The sequence below is a fragment of the Solanum dulcamara genome, chromosome 6, assembly GCF_947179165.1.
Source record: "Solanum dulcamara chromosome 6, daSolDulc1.2, whole genome shotgun sequence".
NCBI lineage: Eukaryota > Viridiplantae > Streptophyta > Magnoliopsida > Solanales > Solanaceae > Solanum > Solanum dulcamara.
In genome coordinates, this window is record NC_077242.1 from 2,731,799 (window position 1) to 2,752,533 (window position 20,735).

Below are 20,735 nucleotides of genomic sequence, written 5' to 3' on the forward strand. Positions count from 1 at the left end.
GTTTTTTATAAGACCCTCAATTCAAGAAAAACATTTTCAAAACAGCTTTGAAAGATACAAGAGCAAAGAGCTATTAAAGTATTGACAGCAAAATAGTAAAGATACCCCAGGTGAAGAGAACATCAGCCAACCAAGATTCAACTGAGATTTTTCAGCTCAAAGTTGGCTCATCTAAGCAAGCTCGAGTTCAAGTATTTATCAATTCAGCATGACACAAACATAAAGCAGTGAAGTCTCTTGGATGAGATCTTTAGAAGTGAGCAAGGTCAGTGAACTCGAATAACTAAACCGAACTTTAGCAGTTAGCACCAAATGCCTAGACATCTGGTATACAATCTTTGTTGCTGATTGCTTACAGAAAAGGGGACATTTTACAAGGGAAGTGAGCAAGCAAGTTGATCCACTATGTACTACCGGGGGTCAACATCTTAAAGATGATATGTCATGGCTGAAAATAGCACTCGTAGATAGTTTCTATGATGTTGAGAAGACTAAAATCTCTGCTCAGTCATTACTGCAGGTTGTGCTTCAGAAAGCTTTCTTCCTAGATAAGGACCTCTTCTGATCGCTTCCTCCAGCTGCAGGAAAGCACATTATTATAATACAAATGTAGGAAAGCAGACCGTCAAAAGAAGGAGAAAAGGAATAGAAAATGAAGAATCTTTGATCAAACAACACTGTCACTTGGGCTATCAGTCCTCGGCCATCTGAAAAGACATTTACTTGGGCTAAAAGATTATGTTTGATGAAGATTTACCTTGGACTTTTTGTAAATTATATCTCATTTCTTTCTTTCTCCGATTGTTACCGTTGTGGCTACTGGCTAGTCTCATTCTTAAATTTTCCATGCAGTTGACAATATAAATAGGCAAACTCACTTAACGAAACCTCTTACTTCTTCAATAAATAAATAAATAGGCAAATGCACCAATGTGACCAGTTATGTTGTATGGAGCACAATGTTGGCCAGACAAGAACTCGCACATCCAAAAGATGAAAGTAGCGGAAATGAGGATGTTGAGATGGATGTATGGGCATACTTGGAGAGATAGGATTAGAAACGAAGCTACTCGGGACAAGGTGGAAATGACCTTAATGGTGGACAAAATGTAAGAAGTGAGGTTGAGATTGTTCGGACATGTAAAGAGAAGATGCACAAATGTCCCGGTGAGGAAGTGTGAGAGGTCGGCCATGGTAAATCTAAACAGAGGTAGAAGTAGGCCGAAGAAGTATAGAGAAGACATGACACACCTGCAGCTTACCGAAGACAAATTTTAAGGAAGCTCGCTTGTTAGGCTTTATTTATTTTCTTTTCTATGACCCACATAGGCTCGGTGACCCTACCCTATAAAGTGAAACAACAGAAAAGCAGTAATTAGACTCTTCAACTAGTTTTATGCTCATTAAAACAAACTTCAAAGGAGATATGACGCTACATAAAAGGATATGAAGGTCGAAGATTAGGATAGAAGGTTAGTAGGTAATCCAATGTTGTCCAATTTCTTTATCAGTATTGTTATTATTACTCTTATTCTTCGATTTTAGTAATACTTGTTTCATTTGCTTTGATTCTCATATTATTTGTTGTTGCTACTATTCTCTTCTCCGTTGATTTTCAGTATGGCTTCTTCACTATCGGATTTATTTTACATACTAGATCGTTGATAGAAACAACCACTCTACCATCACAATGTAGGGGTAATCCTGCGTACACATCACCCTCCCCAGACTCCACTTGTGGGATTACACTAGGTATGTTGTTGTTGCAAATTTACCCGCGATTCTTGCACAATAAAAAGTGAAAAGCAAAAATAGGTTGGACACCTGACATGTTTATCTATATCTACAGTAAGAAGATAGAACTATAAGATATACAGGGGGAAAATAAGGACACGTCAGACTTCTTTAACAGGGAACTTTATGATTGAAGACCAATCCCATCTAAGATCCACAACGAACCATAAGTAAATCTGTATAAATTTGAACACAAATGATATAAATCAGGAAAGACGCACCTTTGTAGCTATAACCGAAAGTTCATTGTCAGCAATCAATTTACTAGATGAGGTGAAACCTTTGTAGATTGACTGGCAACATTTGTTTCTAGCTTCCATACCTGAAAATTAACCAGCTTCAGGAAAAGGTTCACAGTTATTTTCTCAACATATAATCACTCTTCAGGTGGTTAAACCATGTAGAAGCAAGCCCCTAAGATACTGGGTTTGGGCCTTGTGATTCCAGCTGCTGCATTTTTATCCCTTCAATTCATTCTCATAAAAGGATACATGTTCAACCCTTTATCAACGGGAGCCATCGAGAGTTTTCTTTTATAAAAAGAAATTGTGATGGAAACAAAAAGAAGAAATGTTGCAATTGAACCCAAGTTCAATTTTAGGTTATTCTGAATATCTATATAACTGGAAAGGAAGTTCACGCACGCAATAGAGTTAAAACATAAATATTTCTCAAACTTTAGAAATATATTTTTGTAAACAAGAACATGTATCATGCGAAATATTTACAGTTTTACAATACAATACATATTAAGATATAAATGAAGATGCATGCAACTTCAATGAAAGGCCTACGTGAGGGTGGTCTTTCAATCTCAACTGTCAAAGTCCTGCTTAGCCAGGTGAGTTAAAAAATCAATCGCTGATAATGCACTTTAGTAGTACGGAGATATGGTAAGTTATGGACAATATTTGTTAATGGAATTATCAGGGTAAAGGGTGACCAGATAATTAAAACAAGAAACACACTAACTTGCAGTTTCACATAAATATGGGCCAACATAAGGTTGAATGAGAAAATGCAGTAGCACAGAAGTCCTTTAGGTGAAGAGACGACCAATCAGAGATAAAGCCAAAAAAATGTCACCAAATGACTGCATTTAGATATGCAAACAGAAGATACTTGTACCCATAAAAACAATGTTACTGTATACTGTCGAGTCAATTGGATATTAGCATACACACCTATCTTTTCTGTCTCTGTAAATGCGTCAGTTACTATATCTATTATTTCACGTCTGGAGATAACCTCCATCAGGCACCAAGGTCGCATCACCAACCCAGTTATCACTCTGTAGCCCTGTAAAATGTAAGAAGATACTGACTTTACTAACTGTGAGAAGCTATATGGTATATATTTAAACTTGCCTTTAGAAGTCCAATCTGTCTTCCTTCATGTCTATGAAGAACAGTGAAGAACATATTTTAACACCAAAAGAAGAAATAGATACCAAATTGAGCAAGAAGATCAAAGGAAGATGTCCTGATCATTAAAAATATGAAAAGTTCAACAAATAGTAAATGAAGTCACCACAAGACAACACTGAAAATACTGAAGAACAACAAGACAACATAATTTAACCAAACAATCAAATGAATACCAATAATAAGGGGATCACAAAAATAAACTGACCATCGCATCTAAAAGTTTAATTTGTTAAGAAAGCACACTTTTTTTATTTAATTATATTCTCAACACGCCCTCATGTGCAGGCTTGATTCTTTTTTTTATGAGTCGAAGCACATGAAAACTCTTCTTGATAAAGATTGGCGAACTCGAACCCAGGACGTCTGCCTGCTCTAATACTACATTGTTGAAGTGTGTGACTATCTCATACAAAAGCTTAAGTTGTTAGAGAGAGCACAATTTTATTTACTTAATCATAATCTCAAAAACTACTAAACAATAATATCGATAAAAGAAATTGAAAACCACCGAGGCAAGCTGGGTTTGTACTTTAACAATGTAAAGGTATATTCAAATGGTTATGCAGTGCATTGACTTTCCAAAGTTGGAAATCTATTTTAAGATAGTTGCTTTATGGATTCGTTCTCCTTTATCTTTTTTATAAAAAGAAAAATCGTAGATATTATCTACTTCATAATTTGTTTTTAAGTGGAACATCAACACGTCCAGCATCATGAAATGGTTTGCTTTACGTTGCACTCTACAGAAAATACATGAATGAAGAGATAAGAATAAAGTACTCGTTTTGTAGCCATTATTCCTCTACACACTAAGAGCGACAAGATTAGGAATCAGATTATCGAGGAGAAGGTAGGAGTGACCTCTGTGGCGGACAAGATGAGGGAAGCAAGACTGAGATGGTTTGGACATGTGCAAAGAAGGTGCGTTGACCCCCCAGTGAGGAGGTGTGAGAGGCTAGTTGTAGGGGGGACCCGGAGGGTTAGAGGTAGGCAGCAGAAATATAGGGGAGAGATGATTAGACAGGATTTGGCATAGCTTCATATTACTGAGGACATGACTCTAGATAGGAAGGATTGGAAGACGCATATTAGGGTAGAAGGTTAGTAGGGGGTGAAGTGTTGTCTTGCCTTATGTTATGTATTGTGTTTCAATTATGACACTATTTTGTTGTCGTTATTATTTCTTTCTGGTAGACTTCACATTGCCTTTCTTATTAACGGTTATATTTTCTTCATTGTTTCTTCTTCTTTTACATGGTTTTCATGCACTTGAGCCGAGGGTCTTTCTAAAACAGCCTCTCTACCTCCTCGAGGTACTGGTAAAATCTGCGTACACTCTACCCTCCCTTGACCCCACTTAGTGGGATTTCACTGGGTATATTGTTGTTGTATTCCTCCACACACTTTAGTCAATTGTAAAATCCAAATTCAGTTGAAATGATTCACATGCATCACACATCTCACTGTGCAGCTAAAAGAATTAAGACTTTCCACAGAGATAGCTAGGTAGGAAGGAATAGCTACTTCAAATAGTAAATTTTAGAAGGATAACACAAACGAGGAAACTTTCATCAAACTGTTCCTCTCTGTGAGATGATATAAGTCATTAGTTGCAGAGATATATCTCACCGCCTTACGAATTTCTGAATCCTGTTGAAGAACTGATAAGAGGAGACCCTGTCACAAGGAACAATCAGATAAATAATCAAGGGTTAAAATAAAAAAAAGACCAGAAAAAGAACCATCATGTCAAGAAATTATATTGGGAAAAATTCAAAGAAGAATTTGAAGACTTATAGCCTATAGGGATAAACTTCTATAATCTGCTTATTTTTAAATGTGTTTTTTTTTATAAGTGTTTTTCAAAAAAAGTACTTTTGGAGTTTAGGAGTATGTGTTTGGCTAAATCAATTTCAAAAGCATTTTTACTAATATTAATGCAGTAATTGTGCTTGGTCAAGGTTCCAAAAGTGCTTTTGAGGAAAACTACTCTTTTAACTTCTGAAAAATAGTTTCTACAATTACTCAAAAACACTTATTTTGTTCCTAAATGTTTGGGCAAACACCACAACTCTCTAAAATAAGCACAGTAGGTGTCAGGTGAGGGGACAAAGACGTCCTCTTTCTACCAGACTTGTCTCATTAATGTGAAAACTGGCAAGCCCACGTGATCGGAGAAAGAGAAGGGGCGTGGTTGGTGTGTCACTAGGTCGGTGGGGGAACCCATAGGAAGGGGGGACGACCCGCCGAATTCACATCAGAAATATTTTTTGGTTGCTAAATGGTATGGCCTAAATGCTGAACTATTGACCCTAGTTCTTTTGCATGAGAAAGCCTGTCAAAGGCTAATTGGCTTAGGGATCGGAGTTGCAAACTGCTCCAGGTAAGAGTGGTGCTGCTGTGGGTGTTTTAGAGATGTTGCTGGTGATTTTTTGTGTGCCAAAGAGCAATTCTTCTCAAAAGGTGCTGACCATTCTTTCCCACCGTCTTCCCAAAAGCTTGGCCAAACAGGCTATTAATGTTGAACACAAATCTAACAACACGTTCATGCACATCAAATCCCAATAAAATCTTCAACCCACCAGGGTAATGCATTTCACATGTTTTCCTTTCTTTATTAATCCATTTGTTTACCCTCTCTTTGCTTCTCAATTTCCCTTCCCCTTTTTGGGAACATGGAGTAATGATTACAGGTTTTTTTTTTAATCATGAAGCCAGACGACACACAAAAATCAAAACTCACTGAAGGTGTCAGCTTTGAAGTCTTGGATGCTGCTTCATAGATCAGGCGCCGAAGATTCTGCTCTGCATCACCATCAAGCAATACATCATTTTCTGCTCGAGTTTCTCCAACAATGTTTGCAAGAGCATGCAATGCCGCCTGTTTTTGCATTCAAAGGAAGTCTAAAGTAAAGATTATGCCGGTCACAAATTTCTGACTCTCTTTAAATCATGAAGTCAGAGTCTGCATGAGTTCCGCACGGAATTTAAGCAATAGATAAAGATATTAAATATGTCTCCTGTTTGCTTCTAGCTGAATTATATTAGAATACAATAATAAGTTGACATCATCAACAACATTCATAAAATCAAGGTTGTGTAAATGGACATGGATAACATAAGTTAAAGCTCACCCACTATAGAGTCTCAAATTCAATTTTTATAGCAGAGTGGAAATGCAGCAAAAAAGATGTGCTTACCAGCTGTTTACCATGCTGTTGCCGATCAAAAGCTGCATAAATCACATGTCTTCCTGCAGGTTGTGCACCTGAGAGAAGTGATGCTGCCCCTTTGCTGGCTGCAAGATGTCAAGGCCAAGAAAAAAAAAATCAATTACAACATAATATCTTAACCAAGTGAACATGGGTTGAAGTGGCATGTGTCCCACTGAACTACACAATGCCAGAAAGAAACTCAAACGGTCAAACGTGCAACAAAAGAACATGTTTTTGCATGAATGCAGGAACCAGTACTATCGAGAAACATAGGCATATCAAGAACAAGAGAACAGACTAAAGAATATTTGATGAGCGGATAAAATATTAGCTCAGCATAAACGGTAATATCTAGTAGAAAGAACGGCAGAAGAATGAGATTAGAATCAATTACCACCAGTGGCATTTCCCTACAATTATAAAATTGCAACCTAGTACTGATTTTTCATAGCCTGAATACATTAATACCTGAGAATAGTTATGAAGCAACTCTAATACTACAAAAACAAGGGCTAGAGTCCAGAATGATAAAATATGCATAGAAGTAGGATTACCATCACGTCACATGGTTATACAAAGCATATGGATCTTTGAGCTAGTACATCACTACGTCATGACACAACATTCTAGCCCACTAAGCATAACCCAATGTGTCACCAGACCAACAATTTTTCTTTTTGATGAAGTAAGAAGTTTCATTAATAGCATCAAGCAGATGCATAAGCGAACATAACAAAAGGATGATCGAGTCTGCTCAGGTATAAAAGATTAAGCTATAACTGGAGAGCTGCAACAATCCAAAAAAAGGTTCAGATTTAGCCAGTTAAACAGACTGTGAATTGGCTTTTAGAGATTGACTTGGAGTTGAGATTCAAATCAGATCACCTAGGATTCCTTTCTGACCAGATGCACCAAAAAGTAATAGCTGGTACCATTAACCAGATTTTCTAGATAGCTATACTAGCGTCATTAGACCAAGAATTCATGCACAATACAGCATCACGTTAACTCCTTCCATGTGACATGGTAATCCATGGCTTAGTTCTTAGACACCAACTTATACCAGAGTTCTGCTCTTGCATAAAGATCTCTATAGGGTATGTAAGAAATTATAGCATCAGAGCTCCAATCTTTCTTCATTTTTACTGATATCAAACAAAAAAAATTGTTATTAAATGGCAAACCAGAAATATACTGTATAAAGGGTAAGGAAAAGACGGGATTACAGTGGGTAATTGCCACATCGCCACTTGAAATGCTGGAGCACAAAAAGTAAAGACAAAAGGCCTAGGAAGAAATGGGCAACAATCCCAGCTTGTATATGGTGGACTATTAGGAGAGAAAGGAACCAAAGATGCTTTGACGGGTTAATCAACCAAATCTGGAAGATCAAGTTCAATTGTTTGGTTTTGTTTGCTTCTTGGTGCAAAATGGAATGCATAGGCGAAGCTGAGACCATTCTAGAGGCTTTTGATACTCTTCATGTACAGTCAGGCTACATTATAAGCCTTGTCTAATCTTTTGTTCTTTTTATCTTCTTATTTTGGAGTTGATAATGTTGTACTGTTTTGACATCAATGAAAAGCCTTTTACCTTCTCAAAAAAGAAGGGGGAAAGACCCGAGGACAGGTCAATACTCTCTTACTATTGCCATGCACACTTAGGGGTCGTTTGGTGTGATGGATAAAGGTTAATCCTAGGATAATTTTTTAGTGTCCTTAAATTCCTTGTTTGGTTGCATAGGCTGGGATAACTTATCCCAGGATTAACAATTAGTATTGAGATAAGTTATCCCCCCTGTGGGTGGATATAGTAATCCCATGATAACTTATCCTATGATAAAGCATGTGAAATGATAAAAATACCCTCCTTAAAGTCTTTTTTATATACTACTTTTACATTCATGTATATTAATATAATTTTTAATAACATTTATAATAACATTCACGACCTTAATTAATCGTTGTTTTTAAGATAATATATCTTTCTATTAAAACAATTACATTTTATAAGTATAATTTGTATTTATGAATATATTATAAGTTGAATTTATTTGTCTAATTCTTATGTTTATTTATATTTTGATTTCTCTTAAAATGTTCACTCCACTACTAAATTACATATTTTTAATTAAATAGTTTATTACTCACTTAAAAATTATATTTATATCAATTAAAATGTAGATAACTTTAAAATGTAAATAATTTTAATAATAAAATTTCTTTTACTTTAATAAACTTAAAATGTAAATAAGATGGAAATTTTATTTAAAGCTAAATAAGATGGAAGTTTTATTTTTAAATTAAATAAGATCAAAGTTTAATTTTAAATACACACGGCACAATTATGAAAATGCATACACAAAAATATTTAAGTTAAATAAGATAAAAATTTTATTTTTAAGAATGAATAACTAAAGGTTGCAAAGAAAATGTAAAAAAAAAACTAAAATAAGATGGAGGGTACTTTTGTAAACAAACAACTTATTCTTATAAATTATATAATGAATATAATTTTGAATATGACAAACCAAACAAACAATAAAAACTAATCCCAGCATAACTTATTCCAGCATAACTTATCCCAATATAACTAATCACATCATAACTTGTATCCAAACCAAACGACCTCTTACGGTACACACACTTTGTTCAGATACTTAAAAAAAAAGTAAGGCTCGAACTCTAAGTTAAACACCAAAAAATCAACAGAGGTCTCATAAGTACAAGGTGTGATCATTAATTAAAAGAAAGCCTAAATAAAAATTGCTTCAACTATTTAAAGCTTTTGTCAAAATAAATGTAGTTCAAGGTATTCTCTGTCAAGGAAATATTGAGCTGCATCACATGGACATAAATATAACAACAACATACCCAATGAAATCCCACAAGTGAGGTATGGGGAGGGTAGAATGTAGGCAGACCTTATCACTACCTTAGAGAGGTTGTTTCCGAAAATGGACATAAATATAAAGAAATTAAAAACTTACACAATCCAATTTGTCCCAATGATTCAAGAGCACATTCACATTCATCTGCATTTTGACTTTCTAAGAAATTGAATCTTCCATCAATGGCAGAAATAAGATTTCTACAACCTGAAAGTCATAAAAAGATTTCAGTCAAATATGATTTTGCCCATCTGCCAGTGTGTTATTATGCAAGCAAACAAAACCTGAAGTAGAACAACAAAAGATAAGGTAGGATATATTACAACAAACGACGTGGCACCAGATAACTTCATAGAAAACATACCACATAATGAGACCCTATCCTCTGTTGATACATATTGACTTGTTAACTTAGACAACAATGAGGAAGAAAGGAATATCAAGCAAGGAATTAATTTTGCTAGATTATGTATATAACCTTCCTATTTCCTACCTAAAATAAATTACAAATACTTGAGATCAACCAACATCTCAATAAATGCAGTTGCTATACCACTTCTACCGTGTGTGCATTAAAATCTGTTGAGTTCTGTTGTCCCACGTAGGTTGAAAATGGGCTTCCAATTGATGGTCTATAACGGTCTTGGGCCATTGACACCCTGCTTAAGGGGCCTTGAGGTTTTTGGTAGATGCTTAGATTCATTCACATGAGGGTGTTGTCCTAGTCATCCTACCTAAATTATGTAAGCTTCCAAAAGAATTTATAAGAATTTTGGGCCGCCCATCCATTGCCTTAAGGAGCCTTAATATTGGAAACCAAATTCTTTCACAAAATCAAAGCCTACCTATGTATATACTTTGGACATAGGTATTTCCTTGACTAGAATATACCATAGATTTTGAGGATGAAATTGAGCTCCTCCTACATTCTACTTAAAATATGCCAAACCGCGACGCTAATTTTCATGGATATGAGAATATTTGTACCTAACGTATACGGTGGGTTTCAATCAGATATTGAATTAATTGATGGAAAGAACTTGAATTGGACCCACTCACAAGTCCATTAATTATGCACCAGAAAACCTGAATACAATACCAAAGCCATGTACATGTCTTATTCATCACTCTAGTGATAAGCTAATAAAGAAAATGAAAACTCTAATACTCAATCAACATCCCTACAAATTGTAAAGTTGGTAAATTTCAAACAAACAAATTTGGCTGACAATTAAGACTTAGAAGAAGTATATGTGAGTATCACCAGATTCATCGATGAACACAAAAGCATTCTCCCTAGTCATCAGTCTTCCAGTAATCATCATTGCTCTTGATCGCAAAATCGAATCAGCAGAAGCATCACTAGGGAAGATAGACAGGTGACGAAATAAATATGACAGTTAGAATCATTGAACGACTAGAACATCAAATTCAGAATCATAAGCAGCAATTCTCATGTGCAGACCTAATAATAGAAGTAAGAATTTGGAGAAGCTTAGTCCTTGACAAGAACTCAGTGCTGTGCTGAACATCAGCCAACTTCATTCACCCAACACATACAAGAAAAACAAGTAAAACATTGATCAGGAACAAATTGGAGAAAAGGCTATTGAGTGATTGTAGAATAAGAATATAGCAGCTAAACTTACAAGTACACACCCCCAAACAAAAGGAGAGTATTTGATATATGCCACCACTAGAACCCCTCTAGCTAGAAAAAGAAGAACGTATTCAAGAAAAAGCTCTTAAATTTATATGGAAACTTCCAAGTGTTAGTTACCTTTCTCCACATCACATGATGATGCAAAGTTTTGATAAGGTGTTAAAAGAAGACAAGGAAAACTTTCTTTGGGTTGATACCTAACCCTAGTTCTATGCCGTATCTTTTCAGAGTATCTTACCTGAAATTTTCATTTTCTTCTATGTTTAAAATAGACTATGGAACCACATCGTAGAACAGTAGGTGAAGGCACAAAACATAAAAAAGCAAGAGAGTGAAATTTCTCGATAGCTGGGGAAAAAGAGAACATCAAGTATTTGGCATCAAGACAAGTTTGATATTCTACGACATGGTCACATCACCAACACTACTAGATAGTTATGGTTCAGATTCAGCACATGTTATTCTGCGATCAAAAAGGTTTGTTTTGCATTCTCTGTGTTATGCCAAACAGGTAAAGAGTTGATACTTTGCGTGAAGAGTGCACAACTTTTATGACATGGCCTTCCTGAGTTTTTCTCAAACAAATAAAATCCCAGTGATATGTTCTACCACTGCTGAACAAAATATGCAAAATTTATAACTGATGAGACCTTAAGAAGTTACAAGCAAAATGCAACTGCAATGATCACATGTAGAGGAAAAATTATAACTAGCTAGGAGCAAACCTCAAATAGGAGTTCCAAGCTGCTCAGAGTGACTAATGTATCATTTGAATTGCTAATTTCTGTCTCCAACAGGCGAAGAAGATTTGAGCTGTAGACTCTTGACGCCACCGGAGTGGAAATGGAGAATAACTTCACTATCAAAGCTAACACTCTAACTCGTCCCTGAGGATTTAGCAAAATGAAAAGCCCAAGTACTCGCAATGAGATAATAGAACAGTTGATAGAGGAGGGCAAAAGCATACCACAGCTCAATGAGTTTCAGATGAATCAAGAACCACCAGAGACATTGGGTTCCACTTTAATTACTTTATTTCCTCTTTCTTGGACCTTTTTTATTTTAATTTTGGAGGGATGAGTAAGAGAAGTTCTATAATCAAGACGAACACAACAGGGCACCAGCTCAATTACATCCAGAGAAAAATAGATGGATGATTATAATTTCTGTTCAAATGAGAGGAGAGAACACGTACAATAGATATTAGCATTTTTTAACTTACGTCATGTAGATTCTATGTGCGATTGATGCAAAACCAAAACCAAGTTTGAATTCAAAAAGATATTTCTGAGGTATGATTCTCTTATAATAAACTATAAAGTAAAGTGAATATGTTGGAGAAGCTTCACCAAATTAGAAAAAATAACAAGTACGATGGTTAAAAGAATAGGAAACCTAGTGCGGGAAACCGCTATATGCAGGTGCAAGGAAGGGCCAGACTATGTTTGGTTAATTTTATGTAGCTTTACATTGCATTTTTGCAAGACAATGTTCCCCCGACTTTAAGTCCTGACCTCCTGGTCAAGTGGTAGAAACCCCTACCATTGCACCAAGGCTCCTTCGTAGTATGTATAGATTAAGAGTAGTGTCTTTGCCAATTAGATTCTTTATTTAAGAATAAGTTCATGTGCTATGATTAATTGGATAGCAACTATAACAATTAATCTCAACATGACATCAAGTAAAGCACTAAATTCAAAAGAGAACTGCTCATTGAACATGTTTTTTCACACTAATTTCAGAATGACTGAAAGCGAAGCACTAATTTCAGAAGAGAACTGTTCATTGCATACAGCACATTGTCTGTCAAAAGGTACACAGAACTTTTACCATCCATCAGAAAAAACCATACCAGAGGTGAACAGTTGGTTGCCAAGTTCACAAGGTTTGTCGCTTCATTGCCGCTTTCAGGAAATATGATATCCTTCAGAAAATTTTATCAAATTCAACAGAGATCCTTATTTCCAAAATATCTGGTCAAATTATCGCCACAGGCATGCAGAAATGTATGTGCATTGACCAAGATAAAAACCAGAATACTACATACAATGCCTTTCGAATGGCTAGCCAGTTTCTTAATTGCATCTGTAGATGCTGCAGCAACTTCCGCATCCCTGCCAGAAGAATAAACCCTACATGAGTACAAGCAGACCCGATTTCTAGAAGAGGAGAAAGAAGTGATATTGGGGTGCATGCTTTTATTATTGATGTGTGCTAATCAAATGTTATCATCAATAATGAGGATATAAAATTCTACTTTAGGAAGTCACAACAAGCATATCGTGCAGCAAAATCATACGGATCTATGCATGTAAAGCCTCTCCACTAGGATGTGAGGAACTAAAGAATGTTGCAGTAAAAGATGACAGGTCCCCAAACATAAGCAGCATGGCCTTACAAAATCAGTTCACCAGCAACCTCCACAAGGGGAGCCCAAAACCAACTAGTCAGCAATTCAAGAGGCAATAGCATGCAAACAAAGATACATCCTGAGTACATGGCTCAGAAAAAAGTTTTAAAAGGGAAAAATAAAGTAATAGTTCTCATTCAAGATTTTGTCATTGACAAGAAATATTGTCACAAATATCAATGTTTTTGTTTACAAGAACAAACATAGAATCCAACAAACAACACATTAGACAATGTGTTCACGAAGTGAAGACATGTAGGTTATACAAGAACCATTCGTCCGCATGACCCAATAATTTTATATTTTTTAAAAAAAAATGTGCATCAAAGAAGCAGAATTGGAAGAAAGTCATACTACCTGGTTGAAGTACTTTAACAGAACATATCATGCTAGCAGATAATATGACGCGACAGAGAACAGTTAGTTACCTAATCTAATCCTGTACATATTATTTTTCTAACTCATGACCGCACCATATTCTCTTAGAATGAGCCCCATATGACGGTTAAAGAGGTAAGAATAACATGTGATGTCCAACACTATGCAGGCAGAAGAAACAAATCAACTGTCAAAGAAGCAAGTGAAATCAAATCAACTGCTACAAAAAGGCCAGCCCACAGCAGGATCAGTACATCCAACAAAGCCATCTCCACAGAGCAAAAAAAATTATAGACAGTTCGGTCAGTGATTGCATATAGTAACAAATTGTAGTGTGTCTTACCCACTGATGAGGCAATTAAGCAAAAGTTGATAAACTCCATACTCATGAATTAGCTGTATAACAATTGCTTCATCAATATTCTCCAACAGGCAAGACACCTGGACATGGTTACTACTTCATGAGAGTCAAACTTGGAGACCAAAAAAAGATTGCCCGCATTCATGGTTTTCAGCAAGTCAGACAAAGATAGCTAAAAGTTAGAATGACATGGAGCACGCAATGAGGAAAGCAAAATGAAAACTAGATACAACAAGAAGTGAATTCTCCAGCATGATAAGAATGTGTGGTAACAAAAATTAGAACATTCGGCAATTCCAATAACCACTTCACATATTCTGTTTCTCATAAGAAGAAATGTCTAAACCTGCCAAGTTGTCAACTTCAGATTAACATCAATACCGCTTTTTCATCAAGAAGATTAATATCAATCCTGCTTAAAATATCCAGAGACACATACACAGAAATATGAGAGCTGTTAAATTCATTTGTCATCACTATTCAGTTCTCTCATACACCCACGTCATCCTACAGAGCTAACTACATGTTTTCCAGATATATAAGCATCCATACAGAAAGAGTCTCAATTGGGTGGAAACTGAAAAATATGAGAAGACAAGATCTTAACTTTACCTTAAGAGGCACATATTCTAATGCTTAACAAAAAAGGCTTGAAATTATTATAGAAGCACTTACTGTTTGGCATGCTAAATGTCTGACTTTCTGAGACTCTGCACCCAGACCAACAATAACAAATGGCTGCAATGAAGCAGAAAGCAGACCAAGCAATTTAGAAAAAGTTAATGATTTACAGCAAAATCTATAATGATGGACACACATAAGAGTAAGTATAAATGTTGCACAGAGATGGATAAGGAAATAAATTATTAATGTACATTGACCTACGATTGACTAGCTCTATAAGACCACAAAAAGGACCCCTACACTGATAAATTCCAAATCTGTTTCCTCATTGCCATCTAAGATCAGTTCTCTGGATTTGGTTTTGGCTCAATATTGAGAAGCCTAGATTTTCTGAAAATATTTTGAAAAGCAATTTTTAGGGGAGACGTTAGCTGTTAGGAAAACCCTATTTTTGGATTGTTTTCACTTTGGGAAAAAGGTTTTGTTTTGATTTCTAAAAACCAACATATATTGTTATCAAAATGCTTCCTTTCTAAACATTTTATGATGTATACTTCCTTCCCTATTTTTTTTCATTCCATTTTAAGCTCCTTTTTAGGTCCTTGTAGTCTTAACAATAAAGGAAAGTCAAATCAGTGAAAGTACTGGGTAGTTTACGTGTTTACAATGAACAGAACTTTTGTAAAAGAGTAAATCATTCTTGATCACTATTAATCAGGATCCTTTAAAATCAGTCATGAACAGAAGTTTACATGGTTATAAGATAAAGCTCCATTTGAATAGCTCGAAGCAGAAAGAAAAGCAAGAAAATGAACCTTTTATATTCCTTGGGTTGCTTTATAAAGGAAGTTGTACCCCTACCGCAATAAGTTGGTTTAAATTATAGCTGTCTATATCTATCACCCAACAAAGATCAGCTTCCTTCATACACATAAAAACAGAGACTAATAACAAGTGAGTGTTGATTAAATTTTCTAAAACTTCCTCCTGTTCATTGTAAGTGTTTCTCCTTTGCTCTCTACTAGATAGAACCCTAAAGTTCCTGAGCACATTTAAATCTAAAGAGGAAAACTTATCAATCTAATGCTTACATCCCCTGTAATATTATGGTCTAAACTGTAAATAACCAAATAGTTGATACATACTTCATCACACATGTGATACCAGACCCACAAAAACTCATTCACATATGAAGATTCGAATTTAGCTTATTTAGTAGTACGAGCATTATTGTCATACCATGTAGTGGGGAATGAGTGATGCTCCATATCTTGTTTTGAATAGCCTTTCCAAGCAATCAGCCAGAGCACTTTCTAAGCCAGGGTAATCTGCTTTTGTTTGCAAAGCACTGCAAGCGATTCAAAGTTCACAATCAGCAAGCCAGGAGGAGCACTTCCAAAAAGTAGAATACCCCCTGTGTCCCAAAAATACTCTACTATGTTTTCTTGGACTTCAACTTTCTCAAACATCGTTTAAATTCTCTCAAATGTAAAAGATTGTAATCTATAGTAGTTTTATATAGTTTAAACATTTCATTTCAAAAAACAAATCCTACCCAAATCTCCAAAGGATTAATGCATTAGCACTTATAATTGGAAGGAGTTTGCATGGTTTCTAACTCTGCCACATATATTTGGTGGGAAATTGACAAAACATAATCTCTCTAGGCTAGGCGATATGGTGAGGCAAAATTCAAGCCAAAAAGACTCCATTCCAAAATTAAAAAGTTGAATACCCCCTCCATTCCAAAAAGACTCAAACATGGTTTAAATTCTCTTAAGCGTATTCCTTCCGTTCACGTTCACTTTAACTTGTCACATTTCAATCTTCAAGAGTCAAGCTACATGAACTTTGATCGACATTTTAAGATATATATTTTCATTGAAGGATTGTAACTTATACTAGTATTTTTCATGTAGTTCCCTAATATCTAAATTTAAAATATTAAATTCACTCGATCCATTTAGCTTCAAAGATTATTCAAAGTGACTCTCGTGAAGCGAAACATGACAAGTAAAAGTGAACTAACGGAGTAAAAGATTGTAATCTATATTACTTTCATCTAGTTTAAACATTTCATATCAAAAAAAAAAAAACTATACCAATATCCACAGGATTAATCGTAGCATTTGGAAAGAGTTTGCATAGTTTCTAACTCTGTCACACATATTCAGTGAGAAATTGATATTGTAGGGCGAAAACTCATGTAGAAAGCACTGACAATACAGAAAAGAGAAAATAGAGTTACTTGATTATGGCTGGAAGAGGAAATCGATTGAGAAAGTCTTGAGCTAACGCATCGGAATGAGCGCCTGAAAAAAATTGGATGATACACAAACTAACCAATTGTTTATTTACCAAAGAGGAGAAACAAGTTAAAAAAAAAATCAGAAATACCAGGATGATACGCAAAGTCAGTAGCTGCTTCCAGTAACTGAGCCGGATCCACAGAGTACTCTTCCTCCATGGTTAGTGTATCAGAGAGAGAGAAAAAATTTGCAGACGGTGAAGAAAAAGATGAGAGAGTACAAAAGAGGGCTAAGAGAGTTTCTGAATCGGTTTTTGTAACTTTTTGTTTACTTTCACAACACACTCACGCACACTGTGTGCAGTGTCGTTTACTGTGCTTTTTTTTTTCTCACTTTATTTTGTTGTGAGTCAACTTATACCTTCTATTCTATTTTAATTGTCATGATAAAATATTTTTAGTAAAGGTGATTTTATATTAACAATTTATAATTAAAAATAAAAAAATATTTACTACTTCATCATCATCACAATCTTAGGTCTACATTCCATCACTACTAGGTGTTGCTCATTCTTTTCTCAATTTTTCTTAATTATAATTTTATTTATTTTCTTTACATTAAGAAGAAAAATCTCTCTTTAACTCACAATGCATGTATCTCTCTTGTTGACACCTTTGTTGATGTCAATTATGCATAATGTTTGTTAGGAAATGCATCTTAAGTTAGTAATGTTGTGAATTTATGCTCAATAGTGAGGAGTTAGTGACTTTCTAAACCAAAACCGAAACAATAATAAGTTCTTTATAAACCAAAACCAAAACAATAATAAGTTCAAAACCAATGAAAAGTGTGTAGTGACAGTGTCAATTATAGTGTGATTTTCTTGTTCTCCAAAGAAATCTTTAATTCACTTAACTACTTTAAAGAAAGGGAAAATTATGCGAATAAGTACATATATATATATATATATATATATATATATATATATATATATATATATTAGTTAATTAGTTAATATAACTAAAGTTTAGTTAATTTACAATTTGCCAATAATATTTAGCGTTAATTACAGTTTGAAATTGTATAATTTGCACGTTTGTATAATTCAAAATTTGTATATAATATAATTTGTATAAATTTTGTATAATGTAATTGGTATAACTGTTTAAAGTTTAGATGTTTGGATTTGTATAAATTCATTATTTCAAATTTATACAAAATAGCTCAATTATCCATGAATTCTACAAACGAGTCATCTTAAACTACAATTACAACCTATAAATATGCAAATTATAGCTAAGAAGCCTAATTAAGTTTATTATAGTAATTATTTGTGAAAGTTGAAAGGAGGAATGGTAAAGGGAAACTTACATAAATATACAATATTAAGAAAATATTTACCATCTATAGCAATAAAAAAAAAATCACTGAACACTTATAATACATTTATAATACAATTTTAATATATATTGCAGAGAACTATTTATAAAACATATATAATACAAGTTTTATAGATGGATAATACATTTTTCACATACTTTAATAAACTTATAATACATTATGTCAGTTTCTTACTACACAAACATAATATATATTTTAAAACACTTATAATACATTTATATTATATGCATAATTCACTTTTAATACAAATGTATATTTATTATAATATTGCTATGTATTGCTATAAATTATAACAAATAAAAAATATCGCTAAAATCAGTAATTAATTTTTAAAAAACACTCAATTAAGTAATTTTTTCGAATGATAAATGTAGTAATTGGGCCGCTAGTAGGATTAGGATGAATCTTATTGGACCCTTATTTCTGCCATGCAAATAAAATGGGCTTAGTTGAGCAAATTTCTCAAAACTCTTTTGTAATATACAATGGTAAAATTACTTAATTAACTGTGTTTTAAAAAATATTTATTATTTTTAAATATACTTTTATTTTATTACCATTTTTAACAATTAATAGCAATATTTTAATTAAAGAAACATTATATTCCCTTTTTATTTAAGGAAGAGGAAAGGGTTTTCTCTCTCTAAGGTTTGTGCGTCTCTCTCTTCTTCCTTCATCTCTTCTTCATTCTTCCCTTATTCCTTAATCTTCTTGTTTATTTCAGACGGAATTTATAGGTTTTAGGTGCACAATTGTAATGAAAGGTCAGAAATCTCCTAGAAGAAGCCCAAGAATTCGAATTGTTGATTCAACCGGCAGTGGTGAAATGAATGTCGGTCCAAATTTTAGTTTGAGAATTTCTGCAAATCAATCTCCAGAAGAAGCTGGTGGTGAGGTTAATCAAAATTTTCAAGCATTGCATGTGAAGAAAAAGGGCGGTAGAAGTAAGAAAAAAACCAATGAATTGAGTTCTAAATCGAAAAGAAAATGAGTTGATGTTGCATCAGCATCTAAGAAATTTGTTGACAGTGATGATGATTTTGAGGATTTACCTCCTCAATTTCAGTCAAAGAAAGTGAAACCTACAGTTACTCAAGAGAAGAATCCAAAAATTCGAAATTGATTGTGCAAAAATACGGTTCTACCGGAGAGTTTATATCCGGTATGTCATTCTACCAACACATTATTTAACTAATAGCATTTTCAATCTGTTTATGTGTATTTTCTTAGTTTGTTGTTGTTTTGAACTTGTGTGCTAGATGTTGAAGAAAAATTTGTGTATTTGATACTTTTATTATAGTCTAAATTTATTTGCTCAAGTTTATATATCAGTGATTGTTGGGAGTTTTGTCATGAATTGTTAGATCTTTTGTGTTGCAATTTGTTTATTTTTTTTTAAATAAATAAATATAAATGAATTAAACTTTGAATTAAAATGTATTACACATACATTAAAGTTGAATTAAAAGAGAATAAGAGATGAATGAAATCTGTAGTTAATTGAAAAAAGTTTTCAGTTATCTGTACACCACAAAAATGAATTAAACTTGAATGAAATTGTGTATTACACACATTGAAGTTGAATTAGAAGAGAATTAGAGACGAATGAAACCTATAGCTAATGGAAAAAAAAATCAGTTTCTCTATTTTGAAATCACTTCCTACGTTAGATTCATAATCCCTTAATCTTTTGTATTTATCTTATTGTTGAGCTTAATATCAAAGGAAGATTTGATAGCAATAAATAGATCTTCTAAGATCATTGCTATGTATTATCAATTATTGTCATATAAAAGACATTCCAATATAAAAATAGTCATGGGTAGAATTTGCAATCTTCTGTTTTCTCTTACAGTTTTCATTATGCTTCATTACCATTTTTTTTCACTAGCTAATATTAGTACTGATAAAGCTACTCTTCTTTCCTTGAAATCTCACATATCTTTTAAGTCCTATTTGAGGGTTCATGTTAAGATATAATTATCTATAGTGATAGATTGAAATTATTTATATGCAGGATCATAAATTTAATTGTTTATCAAATAAATACTATCTTTTGTATTGGTCTTATTAAACTCAATAGTATTTTTATAATGATTTTATATTTTAAATTTTATAGGGACTGTGGAATTTTTGTAGCTGCATTTGTGGAGTTAGTGAGCAATGGCCAGGATATTGCAAATCAACAACTAAGTGCAGACAGTCTCCGAAAGAGGTTTGAGGCTCTACTACGAGAATATGCAGTGAAGAAGCAAAAGAGTAACCTTCAAAGTGAAGATGAAAGACCACATAAATAAATAAATGTAGTTATATTAGTTAAAAT

General features: G+C 33.9%; 1 protein-coding gene across 1 annotated transcript; it reads right to left on the bottom strand.

The window, feature by feature from the left end:
* Window positions 1-122: 122 nt before the first annotated feature.
* On the bottom strand, window positions 123-17,386 carry LOC129891479 (uncharacterized). The gene is made up of 17 exons (XM_055966861.1): window positions 17,160-17,386; window positions 17,011-17,074; window positions 16,002-16,110; window positions 14,814-14,876; window positions 14,121-14,218; window positions 13,037-13,103; window positions 12,842-12,913; window positions 11,715-11,876; window positions 10,792-10,865; window positions 10,591-10,688; window positions 9,426-9,533; window positions 6,422-6,519; window positions 5,965-6,102; window positions 4,851-4,898; window positions 2,979-3,093; window positions 2,016-2,116; window positions 123-578 (listed from the first exon to the last, which is right to left on the bottom strand). The coding sequence occupies exons 1-17, from the start codon at window positions 17,227-17,229 to the stop codon at window positions 492-494; spliced, it is 1,572 nt and encodes a 523-aa protein (XP_055822836.1). The 5' UTR covers window positions 17,230-17,386; the 3' UTR covers window positions 123-491.
* Between the last annotated feature and the right edge of the window lie 3,349 nt (window positions 17,387-20,735).